The sequence below is a fragment of the Chiloscyllium punctatum genome, chromosome 6, assembly GCF_047496795.1.
Source record: "Chiloscyllium punctatum isolate Juve2018m chromosome 6, sChiPun1.3, whole genome shotgun sequence".
In the NCBI taxonomy this organism is placed as follows: domain Eukaryota; kingdom Metazoa; phylum Chordata; class Chondrichthyes; order Orectolobiformes; family Hemiscylliidae; genus Chiloscyllium; species Chiloscyllium punctatum.
Window position 1 is genome coordinate 13,243,720 of NC_092744.1, and position 22,651 is coordinate 13,266,370.

The 22,651-nt window shown below is 44.1% G+C and overlaps 1 protein-coding gene across 2 annotated transcripts in view; it reads right to left on the reverse strand.

Annotated features, from left to right (window-relative positions):
• The window catches only part of LOC140478725 (WW domain-containing transcription regulator protein 1-like), a 171,999-nt gene that overhangs the window by 3,518 nt on the left and 145,830 nt on the right, over nt 1-22,651 (reverse strand). The window contains exons 3-6 of one of the 2 annotated variants that reach the window (XM_072572029.1): nt 18,719-18,832; nt 5,874-6,070; nt 1,255-1,400; nt 992-1,089 (exon numbers count right to left, since the gene is read on the reverse strand). In XM_072572029.1, coding sequence (XP_072428130.1) covers nt 992-1,089; nt 1,255-1,400; nt 5,874-6,070; nt 18,719-18,832 — 555 coding nt within the window. The remainder of the gene's footprint in view (nt 1-991; nt 1,090-1,254; nt 1,401-5,873; nt 6,071-18,718; nt 18,833-22,651) is intronic. The other variant, XM_072572030.1, reaches the window with a different exon arrangement.

Here is a 22,651-nt window from a genome sequence, read left to right on the forward strand (position 1 = left end):
GACAAAGCATAGGGGCTTAGATGGAGCTCCTTCAAAATCTAACACTTCAAACAGTGGCATAACCATGAAAACCCAAACAGGTCCACCTTAAGAAATAGCAAACATCAACTAAAGACCTGGGCCTACGTGACATTAGAACATAAGAAACAGGAGCAGGAGTAGGCTATTTAGCCCCCTCGAGCCTGCTCCGCCATTCAATAAGATCATGGCTGATCTTTTCATGGACTCAGTTCCACTTAGCCGCCCGGTCACCATAACCCTTAATTCCTGTACTCTTCACAAAGCTATCTATCTTTTCCTTACAAACTTTCAATGGGGCAGCCTCAACTGCTTCATTGGGCAGGGAATTCCAGGGATTGATTGTAAGGCATGTTGAGAAATCGTGAGGCTGGCGAAAAAGATTTGCTTCTTTCAAACCTCTAGCTTGTCCAATGATCCAGCTGATAAGTGATTTCCCCAAACTGAAAGTTCTGTAGATCAGTACATCCAATAATCAAGCTAGTCCCCAATCACTTCCATAGTCAAGAATGAGCAAAGTCTAACTTACTTAAGCATTCACTTCCATTGTGTAGATCTCCAATGGGACACATTATTTCCCATTGTATGGAATTTTAATGAGGTAAGTCATTAAAATGATAAGAATTCCTGGTGCAAGTTTTGGATTTATACATATCTGCCATGCCAAATACAATCTAAACATCGCAAAAAGAGATATTCAGCCTATGTTAGAGTGATTTCTCTTTTGGCTTACATTTACACCGCTGAATCTTAATTGTTTAAGTGGTGTAAAGTACACATTTAGAAATTCCCAGAATGTTTGAGTCTAACACTCCAAGCAATGTTAGATTGAAACTTGATGGGGATTTCTAAGTGTGCACTTTACACCAAACCTTACACCAATTACATGATTAAGACTCAGTGGTGTCAATCGTACATACATTCATAAAGTTCAGTATTAAATAAGAAAGAAAGACAATGAGCCTGAATTCACCTGTATCCATTTCCTCGACATGACCCAGAAAGTCTTCAGGTGTCCTTCCTAATCCCAAGCCGCTGTCTGCACTTGCCTGCCGTGAGTGATACGGTCCACTGTGTGTGAAAACCAGCAAGGAATGGCCATGACGGTAATGGGGAGGCAAAGGAGAAAAGGATGTCTGTTATTAACATGGTACTAGATCAAAGTCTCTGGTATAAAAGCAAGCTAAGTCTCAGCTAACTCTAGCATTCCTGTCATGTGAATTAAAGAAAACTTGCCTGCTGAGGAAGGGGTCAGAGCCATTGTTTGTGATGGCGTGCATCTCCTGTGTCATAGTCGGTGTAGAGACTGCATTCTGGGCTGTGGAGATGTTATCCGATTCAATGGGAATCTGATTGGGAATCTGATTGTACAGTGCCTTCTCCTGAAAGAAATACAAAGGCTGAAACCAAGTGCTTTCCCTGGAGAAAATAAAATGCTCCTTTACACAGGAACAAGCCATGCTTGACACTTGAAGATGTCTCAATCAGACAGCTCAAAAAGACCAAAGACGAATTACCTTGAAACAGACAATCACACTTTCATACATAAACATCCCAAAACTTTACAGTGCCACCAAACATTTTTAATCACAGAGTTTCTAATCTTGTATGATGTTCCCTATCCCTTCACCAGGCATAGAGTTAATAGAGTCATAGACATGTACAGCACGGAAACAAACTCTTCGCTCCAACCCGTCCATGCCGACCAGTTATCCCAACCCAATCATAGTCCCACCTGCCAGCACCCAGCCGATATCCCTCCAAACCCTTCCTATTCATATACCCATCCAGGTGCCTTTTAAATGTTGCAATTATACCAGCCTCCACCACTACCCATCACCAAGTACAGATCTCACTGATTTCAATTAAGCAAGCTCTTAATGGTTGTAGGCATTTGACTAAATAACAAAGTAGTTGCTCACTTTGGGTGAAATCTTTCCCTCCTTCAATGTGAGAGTGGAAGATGCAAAGGGGGCAGATCAACAGACATGTTAACATTGGGGAGATATTCACTCCCTTCCCATCACCTCACAAGTTAAGCTCTGGGAATGGCCCAAGGCCTTTCCTGTCCTGCCACCAACTAAGACTCTTAAATCCTATGCTCGCTCTATGCTTTGCTTCTAGAATGGCACGGTAGCTCAGTGGTTAGCACTCCTGTCTCACAGCACCAGGGTCCTTAGCTTGATTCCACCCTCAGGTCACTGCGTAAAATTTGCACGTTCTCACCGTGCCTGCTTGGGCTTCCTCCGGCTCTCATAGTCCAAAGATATACAGGTTAGGGTGGATTAGCCATGCCAAATTGCCCATACTGCCTCGGGATGTGCAGGTTAGGTGAATTGGCCATGCTAAATTGCCCATAGTGGTCAGAAATGTGCAGGCTAGGTGGGTTAGCCATGGGCAAGGCAGACTTACAGGGATAGAGTCGGGGGGTGGGTCTGGGTGGAATCCTCTTCTAAGGCTCTGTGTGGATATATTGGGCTGAATGGCCTGCTTCCACGTCATACAGATGCTATGATTGTGCTGTATGGACATCTGAGGTTCCATGCACAGCAGTGATGGCAGAGAGTCATAGAGATGTACAGCATGGAAACAGACCCTTCGGTCCAACCCGTCCATGCCGACAGATATTCCAACCCAATCTAGTCCCACCTGCCAGCACCTGGCCCATATCTCTCCAAACCCTTCGTATTCATATACCCATCCAAATGCCTTTTAAATGTTGCAATTTTACCAACCTCCACCACTTCCTCTGGCAGCTCATTCCGTACACGTACCACCCTCTGCGTGAAAAAGTTGTCCCTTGGGTCTCTTTTATATCTTTCCCCTCTCACCCAAAACCTATGCCCTCAAGTTCTGGACTCCCCAACCTCAGGGAAAAAGGTTTGTCTATTTATCCTATCCATGCTCCTCATGATTTTATAAACCTCTATAAGGTCACCCTTCTGCCTCCAACGCTCCAGGGAAAACAGCCCCAGCCTGTTCAGCCTCTCCCTGTAGCTCAAATCCTCCAATCCTGGCAACATCCTTGTAAATATTTTCTAAACCCTTTCAAGTTTCACAACATCTTTCCGATAGGAAGGAGACCAGAATTGCACGCAATATTCCAACAGTGGCCTAACCAATGTCCATTACAGCCGCAACATGACCTCCCAACCCCTGTACTCAATACTCTGACCAATAAAGGAAAGCATACCAAACACCTTCTTCACTATCCTATCTACCTGCGACTCCATTTTCAAGGAGTAATGAACCTGCACCCCAAGGTCTCTTTGTTTAGCAACACTCCCTAGGACCTTATCATTAAGTGTATAAGTCCTGCTAAGATTTGCTTTCCCAAAATGCAGCACCTCACATTTATCTGAATTAAACTTCATCTGCCACTTCTCAGCCCATTGGCCCATCTGGTCCAGATCCTGTTGTAATCTGAGGTAACCCTCTTTGCTGTCCACTATACCTCCAATTTTGGTGTTATCTGCAAACTTACTAACTGTACCTCTTAAGCTCGCATCCAAATCATTTATGTAACTGACAAAAAGTAGAGTTCCCAGCACCGATCCTTCTGGCACTCCACTGGTCACAGGCCTCCAGTCTGAAAAACAACCCTCCACCACCACCTTTGAGCCAGTTCTGTATCCAAATGGCTAGTTCTCCCTGTTCTCCTTGAAATCTAACCTTGCTAATCAGTCTCCCATGGGGAACCATCTGGAAGCCGAGTTCATTAGGTCCACAAAGAGAGCTAGCACCAGCCCTCGCTTCTGACCCCTTCACACCTCATGACCTCCATACTCAGATGTGTTTCCCCAAGCAACCACTACCTTTCCTGGCAGTGACCTTCCAGGGATAATGCTATGACAATAAAACATACTCTCAGCAAAATCAGTGAAATGTATAATGTCCTTAAAAATTTCCATTAATGGTCACATCATGATAAAATGCGCACAAGCACAAAAATACTGTGCTTGCAATAATTGGTGATTTGCTTTACTCATGGTTTTGTTTTGGCAGAATGGCTGGTGAGATGCAACAGTTGAGAGCCAAAGATCTAACCCAATGCATAGAAAGCTCTTTGAAAGCCCAGAGAATTGCTACTTTTGGGCATACTTTAACCCCTGGCACTTAATGCCAATCAGGAACAGGAATCCAGGTTAGTTCATTATTGTCCCATCTCCCACCATCCAACCTGATGATGCTAAGATCGATTGTGGTGTAGCCAAATTCCTCCCTGACTAGGATCAGCTAGCTGAACAAAGTCAGGCTATCAAATCTGGGCTGTCCATCTGGCAGAGAACCAGACAGAAGCCAAAGTCGATTTAGGGCCCTTAGAGAATGAGGATGATGAAATAATAAGGCTTCGATAAAGGGGAAGTAGAAGATCTAAAATGTTTGGATTTTTCAAAATGATAAGGGAACTCATTTTAGGCTGTTTACTAAGATAAGATCCCATAATGTTGGAGGTAGCATATTAATAAATAACAAAGTAGTAACAACACATTGGATAAACGATTAGCTAATTAACAGAAGACAAAGAATTGGGATAAGGGATATGATTTTGAAATGGCTAGCTGTAATTAATGGAGTTCACGGGGATCAGTGCTGTGGCCACAATTATTTACAATATATATTTACAAACTGGATAAGGAAGGTGAATATATACTATAACCAAGTTTGTGGATTATCTAGATGCGAAGGCAAATAATGACATCAATATCCCCTAGAAGAATAAAGACAGATTAAGCAAATGGGCAAAATCGTGATGGATGGAACATTATGTGGGAAACTGTGAGGTCATGCACCTTGATAGGAAGAATACGTGAGCTGAATATTAGTTAAGTGCAGAAAGACCGCAGAATCTCTAGCACAGAGGGATTTGGGAGTCCTTGTGCAAAAGTCTCAAAAAGCTAGCATATATGTTCAGCAGAGAATAGGAAAGGCAAATGGCCTGTTGATCTTTACTTCAACAATAAATAGAGTACAAAAGTCAGGGGGGTTTGCTGAAATGATACAAGGCACTATTCAGACCCCACAGCTGGAAGCCTGTGAACAGTTTGGGCTCCTTATCTACAGAAAGATATATTGGCATTGAAGACAGTCCAGAAAAGGTTCACTAGTCTGATACTAGGTATGGAGGGACTGTTTTATAAGGACAGGTTGAGTAAGGTGGATCTGTACCCATTGGAGTTTAGAACCATAAGCGGTAACAATATCTAAAAATACAAGATTCTTAGAGGGCTGGACAAGTTAGGTATGCAGAGATAAAAGCAAATTACTGCAGATGCTGGAATCTGAAATCAAAAGAGAAAATGCTGGAAAATCTCAGCAGATCTGGCAGCATTTATAAAGAGAGAAAAGAGCTGACATTTCGAGTCTAACTGACTCTTTACCCAAAACGTCAGCTCTTTTCTCTCCTTACAGATGCTGCCAGATCTGCTGAAATATGCAGGGATTATGTCCTCTTGTGAGTGAGTCTAGGACAAGAGGGCATAATCTCAGACTCCCTATTTAAGACAGTGATGATGAGAATTTTTTTCTGTTGGAAGATAGTGAATCTGTGGAATTCTTTACTACAGAGGGCGGTAGAGGTTGGATCATTCAGTATATTCAAGAGTGAGATAGACAGATTTTTAATCACTGAGCCAGTCAGAGACAGGAAGGTGGAGTTGTGGATTATCAGATCAGCCACGGATCTCACTGCAGAGCAGATTCGATGGGGTGAATGGTATACATCTGCACCTTCATCTTATGGGCTTATTCCATTTGATGCACTTAGCTACCAAGCCATTGCAGGAAGCTGGCTTACATGCAAAGACATCAAAGATTAGATCCCAGGGGAAAGAAGCTGGGGCAGAAAAAGTTACCTGTCTCATGAGCTCCTGTTGCAGATGTTTAATCCTCTCTTTTTCCATCTGGATCTGCTGGAGACGCATCTTCTGCTGATGCTTCTGCTGCACCGTCATAGCACTGGATAGGTTCATCATGGCCATCCGCGGATTCTGCGAGGGCACAACAGGAGGGGGTACAGTGGTGTTTGGCGTCATCTGCTGCTGATTCATCACTGAGGAGAAAGAATGGAAGCACGTGAGTCCAGCAGCATGTGAACTGACCATCCGAACTGCCGTGTGATTTTTGCCTGTAATCTCGCATTGTGGACTAATCACATGTATGTGCGAACCATGTGACACCCAGGAAATGAAGTCATACTGAACGTAGGCCTCTTTAAAACGATAGGCCCCACCACATCTTTCCACACAGTGAGTACATCAATGTCTCAGGAGATTCCCTGCTATAAATGGGAGCTGGCTTTGGAATAGCAGCTAGCTATGCATCTTCAGAAACGGTTCATAGAATGGCATAGAAATTACAGTACACATACACACCATTCAGTCAAACATGGCTGTTCCAATGTTCATGATCCACCCAAGGCTCCCTTTCATGCCTCACAATCCAACGCCATGATTATTTCTTGCTAACCCTTTGTCCTTGCATTTCTTTACCTAGATTCCCCTAAAGATTTATCTTCCTTTCATCTTTTATGAGATGTAGGTGTCACTGACTAGGCCAGCACATTTTTTTTGTCCACCCCTAACTGACTGAGTGGTTTGGATGGTAAGTTTGATAAGAGCACAGTCCATGGTGAGTTAATCTGTAAATGAGGTGCTCCAATGAGCAACGATGAACGTCAGCTGGGAACCTGACCCTGCTGAGCAAGAGTCTCATTACACCATCCGAGAAAAGTGAACTAGGTGGGGGTGAGACAGTCTTGACGTTGAGATAGGCCTTGCTGAACATCTCCCCCCGATTCTACCACTCCTCTCGCTATAGCTCATCCCACACTGAGCCTGGGAAGATACTCTCTAACTCCTTTATAAAATAATCCTGATTTATTAACTGCATTCCATAACCTGCTGTTTGAAGTCATGCCTCAGAGAATCAATCCGGCATTCTATTACTAACCCAGTAACATGATCACTATATGACTGCCTTCTCTGGGTATCTACACTATTACTTCAACCAGGCCAAGTGATAACTAGTTCTCAGTATGTTTTCTGTCAAACACTTATTATAATCCATTAGTTCATCATATCCTTTCATAAAAAAAACAGGTTCAGCCGGTTCAATTTTTCCTGATAGTTAGAACAGGTCCATTCCGACTCCATCATTGTAAACATGCGCTAAGTTATTTTGAAATGCAGTGACCCTTGTTAGACAAGTAAACAAAGCACCCATGTGGGCCAACATCACCTCAACAGGTGATGTAAGTGGCCAACTATTCAGAAGTAAGAATGAAACATATTTGAAGCTAATGACCTTTCATTTGTGTGACAAGGTATAAAACAATGATATGAGAAGAACTGCCAAGAGTCCACTTGTGCAGTGTTTAAATCAACGATACATACCAATAGTCTAGACTTCCCAGCAAACCAAATCAGAAAGTCACACTGTTGACCCAGGTCAGTTTGCAAGAACCTTTGGAATACAGGAATTCCTAAACCAGAAAAGGCCAACATTCACCCGATTTGTCTTCGATCACCGTATCAAAGACTTTTCCACTTGCTTGTTCCTCCTATTCCTTTTCCTCTGCCTCTGTTGTTGCTTAAAAGCTGGTATATCCCTAACGTTTTCTGCTTAAATGCCATTGACCTGATACATAACCTTTTCTCTCTTTCTCTCTTTCTCTTTCTCTCTCCCTCCCCACTCACAGGTGGACTCAGTATTTCCAGCATCATCTGTGATTTCTTTCCTAAATTCCTACTTCAGAAAGTTATAACTTATCGGCAAATACAAAAATCCATGTGGGGCTATAGAAAAGTCTCAGCTTGCTGAGTTGTGATGTTGAACTTTAGAGGACTTGGCAATGCCGAGAGATTACAGTGGATAGATCACAGATTGTAAACCTCTCATTTAACAAAGATACAGCCTGATGCTTTGTAACTAAGTTAGTGTATGATAATCTGAAATGTTACAGCCTTTGCAGGGGTGCTGCTGAACATGATTTTATCCACATATTTTCCGTTTATGATGATGAACATTATCTTCTACTTGAGTCTTCACAAATAACCAGACTTAATCCACAATTGCAGGATGGTCTGTCCTAACTTGCTGTGGTTTGCAGCAACAATCGAACATGCCTGGACAAGTATAGGTAATCTATTAACAACCACAGGAAGTTAAGGGTCATGCTTCTACAATTAGGCAATTGCTCACTCTGCCTTCGGTCTCCCCCCTCCCAAGAATCCCAAGCTCTTTCAAGTTCACGATGACCTCGCTACGCAAAGACTATCCTTGGAGAGGGAAGGTGGGCGAGAGTATCAGTGGGATTGCTGTCACAGGACTTACTTCTCCCTATAAGGGAAACCCGGCTACAAAATATCCAAAATAACCCACCGCAGCGCTCCTTCCCCACCACAGCCACAGTTCTTCTGTCCCTTTAGTGTCAGGGAACTTTAACCTGAGTAGGCAGGGACGGTTTAAACAGCAGGGTCCTTTCACAGGCGTTAGGGAGTCAGGGAGGGAGCCAACTTCAAAGGTTGGCATTGGTGCCTGAGAGATTCACCTCCTAGTTTGCTTCTTGATGCAAAATGCCACATTTAGCTTTTTCTTTTAACTCAAATGATGCTGCTTCTAGTCATAGAGATGTACAGCACGAAATCAGACCCTTCAGTCCAACTCGTCCGTGCCGACCAGATATCCTAACCTAATCTAGTCCCATTTACCAGCACTTGGCCCATATCACTCTAAACCATTCCTATTCATATACCCATCCAGATGCCTTTTAAATGCTGTAACTGTACCAGCCTCCATCACTGCCTCTGGCAGCTCATTCCATACACCCTCTGTGTGAATTCTTTAACAAAGTGCAACAGGACTTTTTTTGTGACTGTACAGCCTCCCATTCAACACTTCACAGAGTTGTGGAGATCTCCAGGGCTGGAAAAAGGCCCATCAGCCCATTGAATTGGCACTGGTCAAAAACAACCACTGACTATTCTAATCTCATCTTCTTGGCCTGATATGCCTTTGCATCATGAGTGCATCCTTAAATACTTCTTCCATGTAATCAAGCAGTTTCTGCCTCTACCTTCCTTACAGGCAGACACTCCCCGATTCCCACCACCATCTTGGAAAAACATTTCCTTGAATCCAGATGCCCTTTACCTTAAATTTATGGCCCCCCACCCCCCCCACCCCCCACTCCGCCATTGATCCCCCCCACCAAGGAGAAAGGTTCCTTCCCATCTACTCTGGCAAATGTGGCTCAGTTTGTGATCCTCTTGTCATACTATCTGAAGGGTTCCAGCTTCATGCCAGAGACACCTTCAATGTAGTACATGTGTCGCCTTGAGGATGAGGTTGGGAAGTCTCAGTTATAACGAGAGATGGGATAGACTGGGATTGCTTTCCTTCAAACAGAAGAGATTGAGATGGGACATGATTGAGATGTATATAATTGTAGTCAGAGAAGAATAAACTTGTCCCTTTGTGGGAGATCAATGATTGGGGGGACAGATTTAAGCTAAAGGATAGAATGTTTAGGGACATTTAAGCGACTGCTGGATGTGCACATGGACAGCAGTGAATTGAGGGGTGCATAGGTTAGATTATTTTATTTTACATTAAGATTAATCCTCGACACAACATCGTGGGCCGAAGAACCTGTTCTGTGCTGTACTTTTCTATGTTCTATGTTTCAAGGAGATGTGAGGAAAAGCTTTTGCATCCAGAGAGTGGTGAGAATCTGGAAATCATTGATTGATTGATTTGATTTGATTTATTGTCACATGGACCTAAGCACAGTGAAAAGCTTTGTTTGTGAGCAGTACAGGCAGATCATAGTAAGCAAGGACATACGGTGAGGAAAAACATAGACAGAGTAGGGCATACAGGTCACACAACACAGGACGTGCACTAGGCAAGATCAACATTCACAAGAACAGCATTATTCGAACTAAAATAGAAGTTGCCGGAAAAGTTCAGTAGGTCTGGCAACATCTGTGAAGAGATATCAGAGTTAACATTTCGGGTCCAGTGACCCTTCCTCAGAACTGATGGCAGCTAGGAAAATGTTGGCTTATCTGCAGAAGTTAGGGTTGTGGGGAGGGAATAAGGAGTAAATGATAGGTGGGGACAGAACCCAAAACCAGAACAGTTGGACAGACAAAGGAATTGATAACGATCTGGCTGGGAGGGTGAATAGCTGTTAATGGAGACTGTTAGTGGCTAACAATGGGTAGTGTGTAATGGCAGACCGTGTAATAACAAGGCCTGGTGTGTGGGATAGGGGCTAGGACAGGGAAGAGTCCAGGCCCTAAAATGATTGAACTTGATATTGAGTCCAGAGTGTTGCAGGGTCCCCATGCAGAAAATGAGGTCACCTGACAAAACAGTAATGTTCCAAAAGCTTGTGATTTCAAATAAATCTGTTGAGACTATAACCAGGTGTTGTGTGACTTCCAACTTCAATCATAAAGAGGACCATAGAGCTGCTCTCTCATTACAGTCCTCTGGGAATGTCCTGGGGTCTCCAGGAATAAAGGATTAATTGTTAAAGCAGTTCTTCCAAAGAGCCAGCACAGTCACAATAGGCCAAATGGCCACCTTCTGTAATCCGATGAGTTTTAAATGCTCTCGGTGGGGTTGGATGAGCCTTGGTGTACAATGAACACTACGTTAACCTTACAAATAGTGCTATACCTCGATGAAAGGGGTGGTCTGGGACTATTTAACTGTTTTAAAGTTGATTTCTTTTTCACCACAAGCAGATATGACTTCAGCTGGATGGGGGCAAGGCTGGTTAAGGGGGAGGTAGAGCATGGATTTGATTATCTGGATATTACAAACGTAGTGCCGAAATCACAGAGCAAGCCATTGCATGAAGTCACACCCACACTCTGCTCAGACATTACCCCTGCTTGGGGCTTTCAATGAGCACAGAGAAGGGAATCGAATTGCTTTCACGTGACAGGGGTGCAAGGTGGAAAAGGGACAAGATTGGCAAACTCTGGCTGACTGGCCCATGCTATCTTATTCCATCAACCTCCTCAGGCACATCAAAATTATCAAGTCACAGCTAGAGACTTTGGACAAACGTTTGTGCAGAATTTCTGAGACTGCTATTTGCTCACCCCCAGCTTTGTTGCTTACCCATACTGTTTAAAACAGTATCTGTCAGCTGAAATGCTGCAGTGTTTCAGACAGTCGAGAGAGTTGACAGGATAGGTAGACAAAGTTAAAAATTACACAACACTGAGCGACCTGACGAAGCAGCAGTGCTCTGAAAGCCTGTATTTCCACGTAAACCTGTTGGAATATAACCTGGTGTCATGTGATTTTTAACATTGTCCACCCCAGTCCAACACCAGCTCTTCCACATCAGAGTAGGTAGAGAGATCCCATTTCTGCCAATGGGAAATATAGAACAAAGAGGCACAACCTTAGAGTTAAAGCTGGACTCTCAGGAGGTGTGATCAGAAGGTGCTGCTTCACACACACAGGCCAGAACCAATGGTGAACTCATCTGTTGTGATGAGCGAGGGGTCTTACTTGAAACTTCCAAAATGGAAGTTGATAAGATTTAGTTAACAGTTGTAGACAAAGCTGGATTCCAACTGAATGACAGATCAGGCTGTATGAGCCGAATGACCTATCAGTTTTTCCTGTGTCTCACAACAAAGGGGTAATGACAACTGTTTCATTCAGGTCTAATTTTTATTACGTTCAATTGCCCCATATTTATTTTGGCAAATCACAGCCTTACAGCTCAAACTTCACAGGGCCTGACGGAGCCACAGTGGAATGAGATATATTTAAAGTCTAATGCCTCTTTCTTTCTTAAATAACTGTGTTGCATAATGAAGTAATGGGAAATGCAATGTGAAACAAGAAGCATTACCGACCTGCAGCATAATACAACGGAGGCTCTCATCACTGAGGGAGCTGTCTTTGTCATTTCAGACAAGGGTAGACAATAGACAATAGACAATAGGTGCAGGAGTAGGCCATTCTGCCCTTCGAGTCTGCACCACCATTTAATATGATTGTGGCTGATCATCCTTAATCAGTATCCTGTTCCTGCCTTATCTCCATAACCCTTGATTCCACTATCCTTGAGAGCTCTATTCAACTCTTTCTTAAATGAATCCAGAGACTGGGTCTCCACTGCCTTCTGGGGCACAGCATTCCACACAGCCACCACTCTCTGGGTGAAGATGTTTCTCCTCATCTCTGTCCTAAATGGTCTACCCCACATTTTTAAGCTGTGTCCTCTGGTTCGGCACTCACCCATCAGTGGAAACATGTTTCTTGCCTCCAGAGTGTCCAATCCTTTAACAATCTTATATGTCTCAATCAGATCCCCTCTCAGTCTTCTACACTCAAGGGTATACAAACCCAGTCGTTCCAGTCTTTCAGCGTAAGGTAGTCCCACCATTCCAGGAATTGACCTTGTGAACCTACGCTGCTCTCCCTCAATAGCCAGAATGTCTTTCCTCAAATTTGGAGACCAGAACTGCACACAATACTCCAGGTGTGGTCTCACCAGGGCTCTGTACAGCTGCAGAAGAACCTCTTTGCTTCTATACTCAATCCCGCTTGTTATGAAGGCCAGCATGCTATTAGACTTCTTCACTACCTGCTGTACCTGCATGCTTACCTTCATTGACTGGTGTACAAGAACACCCAGATCTCTTTGTACTGCCCATTTACCCAAATTGATTCCATTTAGGTAGTAATCTGCCTTCCTGTTCTTGCCACCAAAGTGGATAACCATACATTTATCCACATTAAACTGCATCTGCCATGCATCTGACCACTCACCTAACCTGTCCAGGTCACCCTGTAATCTCCTAACATCCTCCTCACATTTCACCCTGCCACCCAGCTTAGTATCATCAGCAAATTTGCTAATGTTATTACTAATACCATCTTCTATATCATTAAAATATATTGTAAAAGTCTGCGATCCCAGCACTGATCCCTGCGGTACCCCACTGGTCACTGCCTGCCATTCCAAAATGGAGCCGTTTATCACTTCTCTTTGTTCCCTGTCAGCAAACCAACTTTCAATCCAAGTTAGTACTTTGCCCCCGATACCATGCGCCCTAATTTTGCTCATTAATTGGTAGCACATACACGGGAACACCACCACCTTCAAGATGCCCTCCCAGCCACTCACCATCCCGACTTGGAAATATATCGCCGTTCCTTCACTGTCACTGGGTCAAAATCCTGAAATAGTCTCCCTAATGGCATTGTAGGTCAACTCTCAGCAGGTGGACTGCAGCAGCTTGACAAAGGCAGCCCTCCCCCACCTTCTCAAGGGCAACTAGGGGCGGGAAATAAATGCTGGCCAGCCAGTGATGCCCACATTTCACAAATGAATGTTTTTTTTAAGAAATGAGAGTGAAGTTGGGCCGTTTAGGTCAAGAACAGTTTTCTTCCCCCAAAATAAAGCAGTCACAGAAACCCAGAACTCATCCCCCAGCAAGGTGTCTGAGATGGGGATGGAAGTGTGTCCCAATTGAAAGAATCATAACTGGCATTGGTAGATTTTTCACAGGCAAGTCCAAGTAGTTGAAGTTAAGACTGAGATCATGACATGATTGAAGAGAGGAAAAATGGTGAAAGACTACCACTGGAAGAATTCCATGAAGAAAGATGTCCACAAACCAATTTTAATGAACAATTCATTGCTTATTTTCTGTCAACAAAATTCTACGCAGAACCTGAAGAAACCATGTGGATTTAACATACAAAGGAGCAGAATCTTTGCATCAAGTATCCCTCATAAAATCGCAGACATAAAATCTCAGGAACACGAATACACCATTCAGCCCTTTGATGAGCTACCGTTCAATATGATCACGACGGATCATCCAACTCAATGCACTGTTCCTGCTTTCTCTCCATACCCTTTGATTCCTAAATCTAGCTCCATCGATCAATGTGGCTGTAATGAGAGAGCAAGAGGGATGAAGAGAATGGCAATCGTTGAAGACCGTGGTGCTGGAAAAGCACAGCCAGTCAAGCAGCATCTGAGGAGCAGGAGAATCGACATTGCAAGCATAAACTCTTCATCAGGAAAGGGTCTCATGCCCAAAACATCGACTCTCCTGCTCCTCGGATGCTACCTGACCGGCTGTGCTTTTCCAGCACCACACTCTTCGACTCTGATCTCCAGCATCTGCAGTCCCTCATGTTCTCCTCCATGAAGCAAATGGCATGTTGGCTCAGGGGTTAGCACTGCTGCCTCACAATGCCAGAGACCTGGGTTCGATTCCAGCCTTGGACGACTGCCTGGGTGGCATTTGTACATTCTCCCTGTGTCTGTGCAGTTTTCCTCCGGGTGCTCCAGTTCCCTCCTACAGTCCAAGGATGTGCAAGTTAGGAGGATTGGCCATGCCAAATTGTCCAGGGATCTACAGACTAGGTGGGTTAGCCATGGGACGTGCTTCCAAACCCAGGGCCAAGCTGGTTGCACGTTGACATTAGGCATTTCATCACTGCTAATGCTTCACAGATTAGTAGATCAAAGGGGCGTGTCCAGTTAAATCCAAAAGTGCTCTGATAGGGTGTGGGTCTGAGTAGGATGCTCTTTGTTGGTTTTGTGCATGGGCTGAATAGACTGTTCCTACACTTTAGAAAATCTTTGTTTCTAATGAACAGGCATCATACAGTAAAACTTGGCTTCAGTCAAGAAGCCAAATGTTCCAATCTCCCTGTGTGCACCTCTGACCCACTTCATGTTGATTATTGCGAAGGTGATGTTTCTGGTGTCTCCCTCCCATTTGAGTGAAATGCGTCTCAGGGATTGCTGTCTCTGCGGTGGGGTGGGGTGGGGGGAATCAACATCAGGTGCCCGCACTTGCTGCCTGATCGAAAACACATGCTTGGCACCGGCTTCCAGCACTTTTCTGATTCAGTCACGACATCCAGGAGTTAGTCTGTTAGCTGTGCCAACAATGAGCTTCTTGTTTCAGTTAGTCAAGAGGGAGAAGGGGAAAGAAATGCAACTCGTGAGAAGATCAGAGCACTCTTGGATTTAACTGCGCACTCCCCTTCGATCTATTAACCTGTGAAGCGTTAGCAGTGGTGAAATGCCTCATGTCAACGTGCATCCAGCTTGGCCCTGAGTTTGGAAACACACTAATTGGGCTTTCAACAAATGATTTGTTTGCTTCTCCTGTCATGCTTTCACTTTGCCCAGCTTTCTTGTTACAAAGGATATTTTCTTCAACAAAGGGGACCAGCCTCTTACGAAATTGGCTTCTCCTTGGTGAGCTGGATCATCTATCCATTAACCTTGTGAAACCTGCTGCTAACACGCAGTTACCCTCACACATTCCCCAATCAGATTCAAAACCTGAGGAAAAGCTGCTGGGCTGGAAATTCAATCTGTGGTCATTTTGATGCCAGATATTTAATTCCACGTGAAGTTATGCTCAGATTGTGATCAACTTGATTCAGCATGTCTAGTTTTGAGAAAGCTGGCTTTATGAAAAGAGACCAGTGTGTAACTGAGTTTAAGGAATGCTTCTGTACCCTGGTATTCACATCCTGAGGTCTCATAATGTTACCTGACTCAACTTGGATTCTAGGTATTATCACACGATATAGTTGGCATCCTAAACTTGGGCAGGGAATGCTGGGTAGCAAGATGCCATATATAGCTCAGTTGATAGCACTCTTGTTTCTGAAAAAGGACAGTGGGACAAAAATCAAGGCTTCCCCATTGTGATGGAGTCATTTTTCTTATATTCATTCATGGGGTGTGTGGGTGTCACTGCCTAAGCCACCCTCAGCTGCCCTGGAGAAAATGGTGATGAATTGTCTTTTTAAACCACTGCAGTCTCCATGACCCCTTTTCCAAATGAAAATGTTGCAAGAGGTTCCCAAAAACACAGCATTAAACATTCAGGTTTGTAGCTACTTCCACATGTAAATACACCCCACTGCAGGCCAAACTGATCAATTGGTTTCAGGACTAATTCTCAGCACAGTGCAGCGCTTTTAGCAAATGTTAACAATAGCCGAATCACATCTGATTTGGGTATGATGTTCTGAGGTTTGCAAGCACAAGCTGGTTGATCATGATTGGCACATTGCCTGCTGAGGATGGTCAATGACACGTGCTTGATACTGTCCACCAGTGAGTGGGCTACATGCCTGGCAACATACTAGCTCAGCAACTCATATCACATTGTTCATCTTTATGGCTTGAAGGCATCATCCTGTTAGTGGAGAACAGCACCCATGCCGCTATCTCTGGCCCTGAACAGTGCCCAGTCCACCTCAGGTTACCCAGGGAAGTGTCTCAAGATACTCTAACGGGTGAAAAGGTACCCTGTGTTGCACCTGCTTCTTTGCAGTAAACCGACAAATGGCTTCCTCCACCGAAAGCTAGCTGCTGACAAACCAGAAAGACACTTTGTCTGCCCCACAAACGAATAATGGGATATGAGTTTCAGTGCCAGTGTGATGCCATATACGTAGGTGTCCCAGTGACTGGAAGATCATATTAAACAGCAGGTCCTATTGACTATGCGCAGTAGGTACACTGCCCATCATGTTCAACCAATCCATGCTTGCAAACCACAGAGTACCATGCCAAATAATAGATATGATTCTGCTACTGGACAACATTCACTACTCAATCCAGGCTATACTAAGAATTGCACCAGAAACCAAGGGGGGTCGGACTGTGGCGTATTTGCATATGCTAAACGTTTCACGTAATGACACTCAGGACCATGTTTTATGTCAAAAAATGAAATTTGCACACACACTGTGTGTTTCTCATTTAGAAAGGGGAGCTGGATATTGCCAATATTTGTTGTATTCCTGCAACAACACACTGACTAATCAGAGTATACCTCCTTGGTTTAAGAATGAAGTTTGAGAAGAATACTGCTCCTGCTGTTTTCCATGCCAATTATAGTCTAACCAATCAGTACATTCTTCTCTTGTTATCTTAATTGCTGTTCCATTTCTGGTTCCTTGTCTCCTGATTATTGCAGGAAGGAAAGCTTTGACTTTCTATTGCCTTTCAGCAAGGTAGGAGAACAAAGTGTGCAGAATTAATTCAATGGACCTCAGGATTATTTACTGTATTGATAAACATCAAGTGCATTGGCTTAGATCAATGGATTAGTGGATAAATCCCTGTACCAGAGAACACCATAAAAACAGAGCACTGTTATAAAAGAAGCATAAAGTAACGAACCAAGGTAATTTTGACAATGATTGTGTCACGCAGCCTACATGAATTCATTTGCCCATTATATTTCTCTTTGTATGTGCAACACCTCAACACATTTAAAACAAATTAAAGTTCTATAGTCCTAAATCAGACAAGAACTGGCACAGAATCAAAAAAGAGATATTAAGTCATATGACCTTGGTTAAAGAGCTAGGTTAAGATTCTTAAAGGTGGATGGAGAGCAAGAGAGGTTGGTGGGAGGTATCCGAGAGTCTGGAGCCGAGGTGGCTGAAGACCTGGCTACCATTGGTTGGGTGATAAGTTGAGGAGCACAGAATTCTCGAATGGTTGTAGTTTGGGAAGAGATTATGGAGATGTTGGGGGGTGGGGGGGTAGGTGAGCGGCGAGGCCATGGAAGGATAGAAAGATGAGATTTAGAAAACTGATAATGAACTAAAAGCTACGTAGCATTTCTAACATACATCTTCCTTCAACATAGTTAGCATACAGAAAATCTACTGCAAGGCCGGTCTCTGACCTTTCATTTGAAAGCACAAAACTCAAAAGTACAGAAGCGATGAGGCACCTCATGAGATAGACAGAGATCTGCTTTTATAGCATCAAGAAATTTGATGACCATTCTGCAGAAGATCCTTTAAAGAGTAGTTCCAAGACTTTCATTGTAACATTAGTCACATCCTTCTGCCTGATTGCAAACTTCTCGCCTGAAAGCTAGCGCAAAACAATAAATATTTTACTTTGGTAGATATTGCAATACTTTGGCTCATACAAGGAGGAACTGGTTGACTCGATATTTGAAACTGAACAACAAGGAAATTGTAATAGTTGCGAAAGGGAACTGCAATGTGTGGGCATGCACTAGGCAGGGAACTGTCTAGTTCAGATCCAACAGATGGGATGGAAAGAGATTATTGCTTCAAAAACTTGAAGAGTCAAGGGCAACTGGCCACTTCTCAGTTCAGCTGTGAGTAGATACAAGCCCACCATCAGGAAGGGCTTTTGCCCGAAACGTCGATTTCGAAGCTACTTGGATGCTGCCTGAACTGCTGTGCTCTTCCAGCACCACTAATCCAGAATCTGGTTTCCAGCATCTGCAGTCATTGTTTTTAACTTGTAGTTACAAGCCCAGGCCACTCAACTGGCTGGAATTCAGCTCAAATTTCAGCATATCCAACTTGGGGAGGGTAGGGCACATATTAATGTGCCCTCCAACTCTAAGAGGCATTGTCAGGGGTGCTAATGCAAAGTGAGCTCCGAATCATGTCTGGACTGTGCCATTAATCCCGAACCCGCTTACAGGGTGTTACAGAAACTGGCTCAACCAGCTAAAGAGTTGAAACAGTCAGTCATCTCTCACCTAACTAGAAGTGGGAACAGTTCAAGCCTAGCAAAGCTGTACACACGTACAGGAATGTGCCATGGGGTGATGGAAATGGGGAGTGGGGGAGGTGGGGGGAGGTGTCAGCTAGTAGATTTATTGGTTCTTACTGCTGCGTTGATCCAATCTTGGGTCGAGCCAGGAGGTTGTCTTGGTTTTGTGGTTGGTGAAGTAAATTTCTCCCTCAGGTGTCACTGCTTGTTCCCACCCTTCAGGCATTGGCTCTGTTTAAACGGAAACACCACGAGAATCACCCATGAGACTCCTTCTTGTTTTGAAACTTTTTCCTTTGCAAAACAGCGACTGATGGTGGATACAGTAACCCAGCAATTCCGACCAACATCAAGAATCAAATTCCATCCCCCCACCCCCAAGCCCCCTCTACCACCACCACGATCAGTAGAAAGCCTCAGCACCACAACATTCGGAATAGCTAACTCAAAACCCCTTTGCAAAAGCCAAAGGAATGGTCTCTCAAAGACCAAGGCTGAAATTATTAGGAAGTAGGAGCTAATTTTAGGTCCATTTTTGAACCTGAAATGGGCACCATGCACTGAGTGTGCCTTTCAAGTAGAGAGTGGAAAAAGGCCATTTGGCCCATTGAGTATCACCAACACTCCAAATAGCACCCCACCCACTATATCCCTGTTTTTTTTTCCATGGCTAACTCACCCAGCCTGCACATCCCAGGGCACAGTATGAGCAATTTAGCACAGCCATTCCACCTGACCTGCACATCTTTGGACTGTGCAAGGAAACCAGAGCACCCCGTGGAAACCCACACGCAGTCACAGGGAGAACATGCAAACGCCACACAGACAGGAATCAAACCCAGGTACCTGGCATTGTGAGGCAGCAGTGCTAACCACTGGGCCATCATGCCATTCAATTAGTAGGCCCAAGGGTGCTCCTTATAACCTGCATCTTTGAACTAAAAGTGCTGTCTGCAAATTTCCTCAGCGTCAATTTCTGTCTGATCATTCACTCCTGTGTGGAGCCAAGAAATGTTTCGCTCTGACATAATCAATGTTGGTGCAGCTGTTTGGGAACGTGAGTGAACAGAGACATTTCATTGACCTCACTTCTCAATGATTCATTTTCATTTATTGATGTTTCAGAATAGGTGTACTTTTGACAAAGGCATGAACCTGGGTTACTCAGTACCTAACTGAGAATACACACTGGAACCTGCGAGTTGCCAAATCGTTCACATCGGATGCCTCGCTTCCTTCTGACTGCTATTCTATTTCAGGACTGGTCGAACAAGATTTTCTGCGTCTTCCAAGTTGTCAGGCCGATTGGGAAATTGTACCATGTAGCCCTTTCCGTGCCTCTGATCATTCACAATGAGCAGGACTTCCACCTAAATGCCTTTTCCTAAATGTTCAGACAACACAACAGAGCCAAAGGATTTGTGTTTGAACTCGTGTGTTTGCTAAATGAGAAAGGGGATTTATCACAAAAGGGTTTTTAAAAGAAAATAAATTCTCATCACTCTCCCATGAATTGGTGGTTAGGTCTCATTTTGAATGGGAACATGTATTGTCACCTCATCTGAAAAGGCTTCAACACCTTAAAGCATGTATTTCTTAGTGTGTGCACTTTAGGCCTGATTTTAACATTTCCTACATAGTAGGAATGGCTCACAGAATTACCATGATGCAGTAGGAGGCCATTCAGCCCATCGTTCCTGTAGTGGTTGTATTCCCTAGTGCTATTCTCCTATGTATTCCCCATATACTTGTGCACCATTGCTATCCAAATAATCATCCAATGCTCTTCTGACTGCCTCCCTTGTACTGTCCCTCCCACGTTTCCAGACAGTGCATTCTAATTAGTCACTGCATGAAAAGGTTTCTCGCATCTCACCCTTCCTTTATTTGCACATCACTTTAAATCTATATCCTCTCGTTTTTCTTTACTTTTCCTATCTCCCTATCTGCTCTGTCCATCCCGCTCGTGATTTTGAAAACTCCTATGAAATCTCCTCTCAGCATTCTTCTCTCCAATTTCTTCGTTCTACCCTCAATTTCTTCAGCCTACCCTCGGAAATGAAGGTTCTCATTCCTGGAGTTGTTCTTGTAGATGGTTATAATGGTGGTCAGGTCCTTGCCATCAGATTTTTATCTGTCACCCTTTTGAGTCAGTCTATTTGTGATCACCAACATGGCTGTCTGTCCCAGGCAGCTGAGGGCCTTATTAATATTTAACAGACAGATTCCCTGGGCACCGTTCAGATCTGGTTGTTTGCAATTTTAACGCAAGGCTGCTCCAGGTACGTGTAATGTCAAGTGCACCAGGGGAATTGGGGCAGGAGCAAGGATCAGGATTGGAAGCTTTCACATTGACTTACAGTAAGGGGAACAGGAATACTCACCCTGACCCCAGCAGGGAGCACAGCAACTCTGTCTGTCCCAAAGCATCATCCCTCCCACCCTCCAACTGAGCAGCAAGCAAAGAAAGTGTCTGACGGTAGCTTTTTGCCAGCTGACCCACTGGAGCCTCATGAACTGGACAGCACAGCGGTTAGCACTGCTGCCTCACAGGGTCAGAGTCCCAGGTTCAATTCCCACCTCAGGCAACTGCTTGTGTGGAGTTTGCACATTCTCCATGTGTCTGCATGGGTTTCCTCCAGGTGCTCTGGTTTTTTCCCACAGTCCAAAAATGTGCAGGTTAGGTGAATTGGCCATGCTAAATTGCCTGTAGTGTTAGGCGAAGGGGTAAATGTAGGGGGAGTGGGTTGCTGTTCGGAGGGACTTGTTGGGCCAAAGGGCCTGTTTCCACACTAAATCATTTAATCTAATCAAACTATCCTATAAGCTCATCGCCCTCCACCTCAGTGAGCCATGATTGATCCCATCGCTCCCCAGCCCAAGAAGAAATTGACAGAGATCGATGGAACTAGTCTGGATGGTTTGAACATAGAACATTACAGTGCAGTACAGGCCCTTCGGCCCTCGATGTTGCACCGCCCTATCATACTAATCTGAAGCTCATCCCACCTACACTATTCCATTTGCCTGTCCAATGATGACTTAAATGCACTTAAACTTGGCAAATCTACTACCGTTGCAGGCAAAGCATTCCATACCCTTACTACTCTCTGAGTAAAGAAACTACCTCTGACATCTGTCTTATACCTATTTCCCCTCAATTTAAAGTTGTGTACCCTCGTGTTTGCTGTCCCCATACTTGGAAAAAGGCTCTCCCTGTCCACCTTATCTAACCCTCTGATTATCTTGTATGTCTCTATTAAGTCACCTCTCAACCTTCTTCTCTCTAACGAGAACAGCCTCAAGCCTTTCCTCGTAAGACATTCCTTCCACACCAGGCAACATCCTAGTAAATCTCCTCTGCACCCTTTCCAAAGCTTCCACATCCTTCTTAGAATGCGGTGACCAGAACTGTACACAATACTCCAAGTGCAGCCGTACCAGAGCTTTGTACAGCTGCAGCATAACCTCCTGGTTCCGGAACCCAATCCCTCTATTAATAAGTTATAAAGAAAGGCTGGAAAGGCTGGGGCCTTTTTCACTGGAGCGTAGGAGGATGAAAGGAGACCTGATAGAAGATTATAATAAAAATGGGGTATACATGGAGTTGATGGCAGTCGTCTTTACCCTAAGCTGGGGAATTTCAAGTTGAGGGGGACACATTTTTGAGGTGAGAGGAGAGAGATTTTAAAAAGACATTAGAGGCAACTTTTTTTACACAGAGGATGGTCCGTGTGTAGAATGAACTTGCTGAGGAAGTGGTGGATGTGGGTACAGTTACAATGTTTAAAAGACATTTGGATAAGTACATGTACAGGAAAGGTTTGGAGGGATACGGACTGGTTGGATCAAAGGGGCTGTTTCCAAACTGTATGACTGTATGACCATGGCTCCCTACCTTCATATGCAACAGAACGGAAGGAAAATATTTCATTGAGCACACGAAACATGAGCCCAAAATTATACCTTTTCCTCTCTCTGTGGGGTTGGGTGGGCTTTGGATTCAACAGTACATTAATAGAATGGCATTTCTTGGCATTTCTCCAAGAC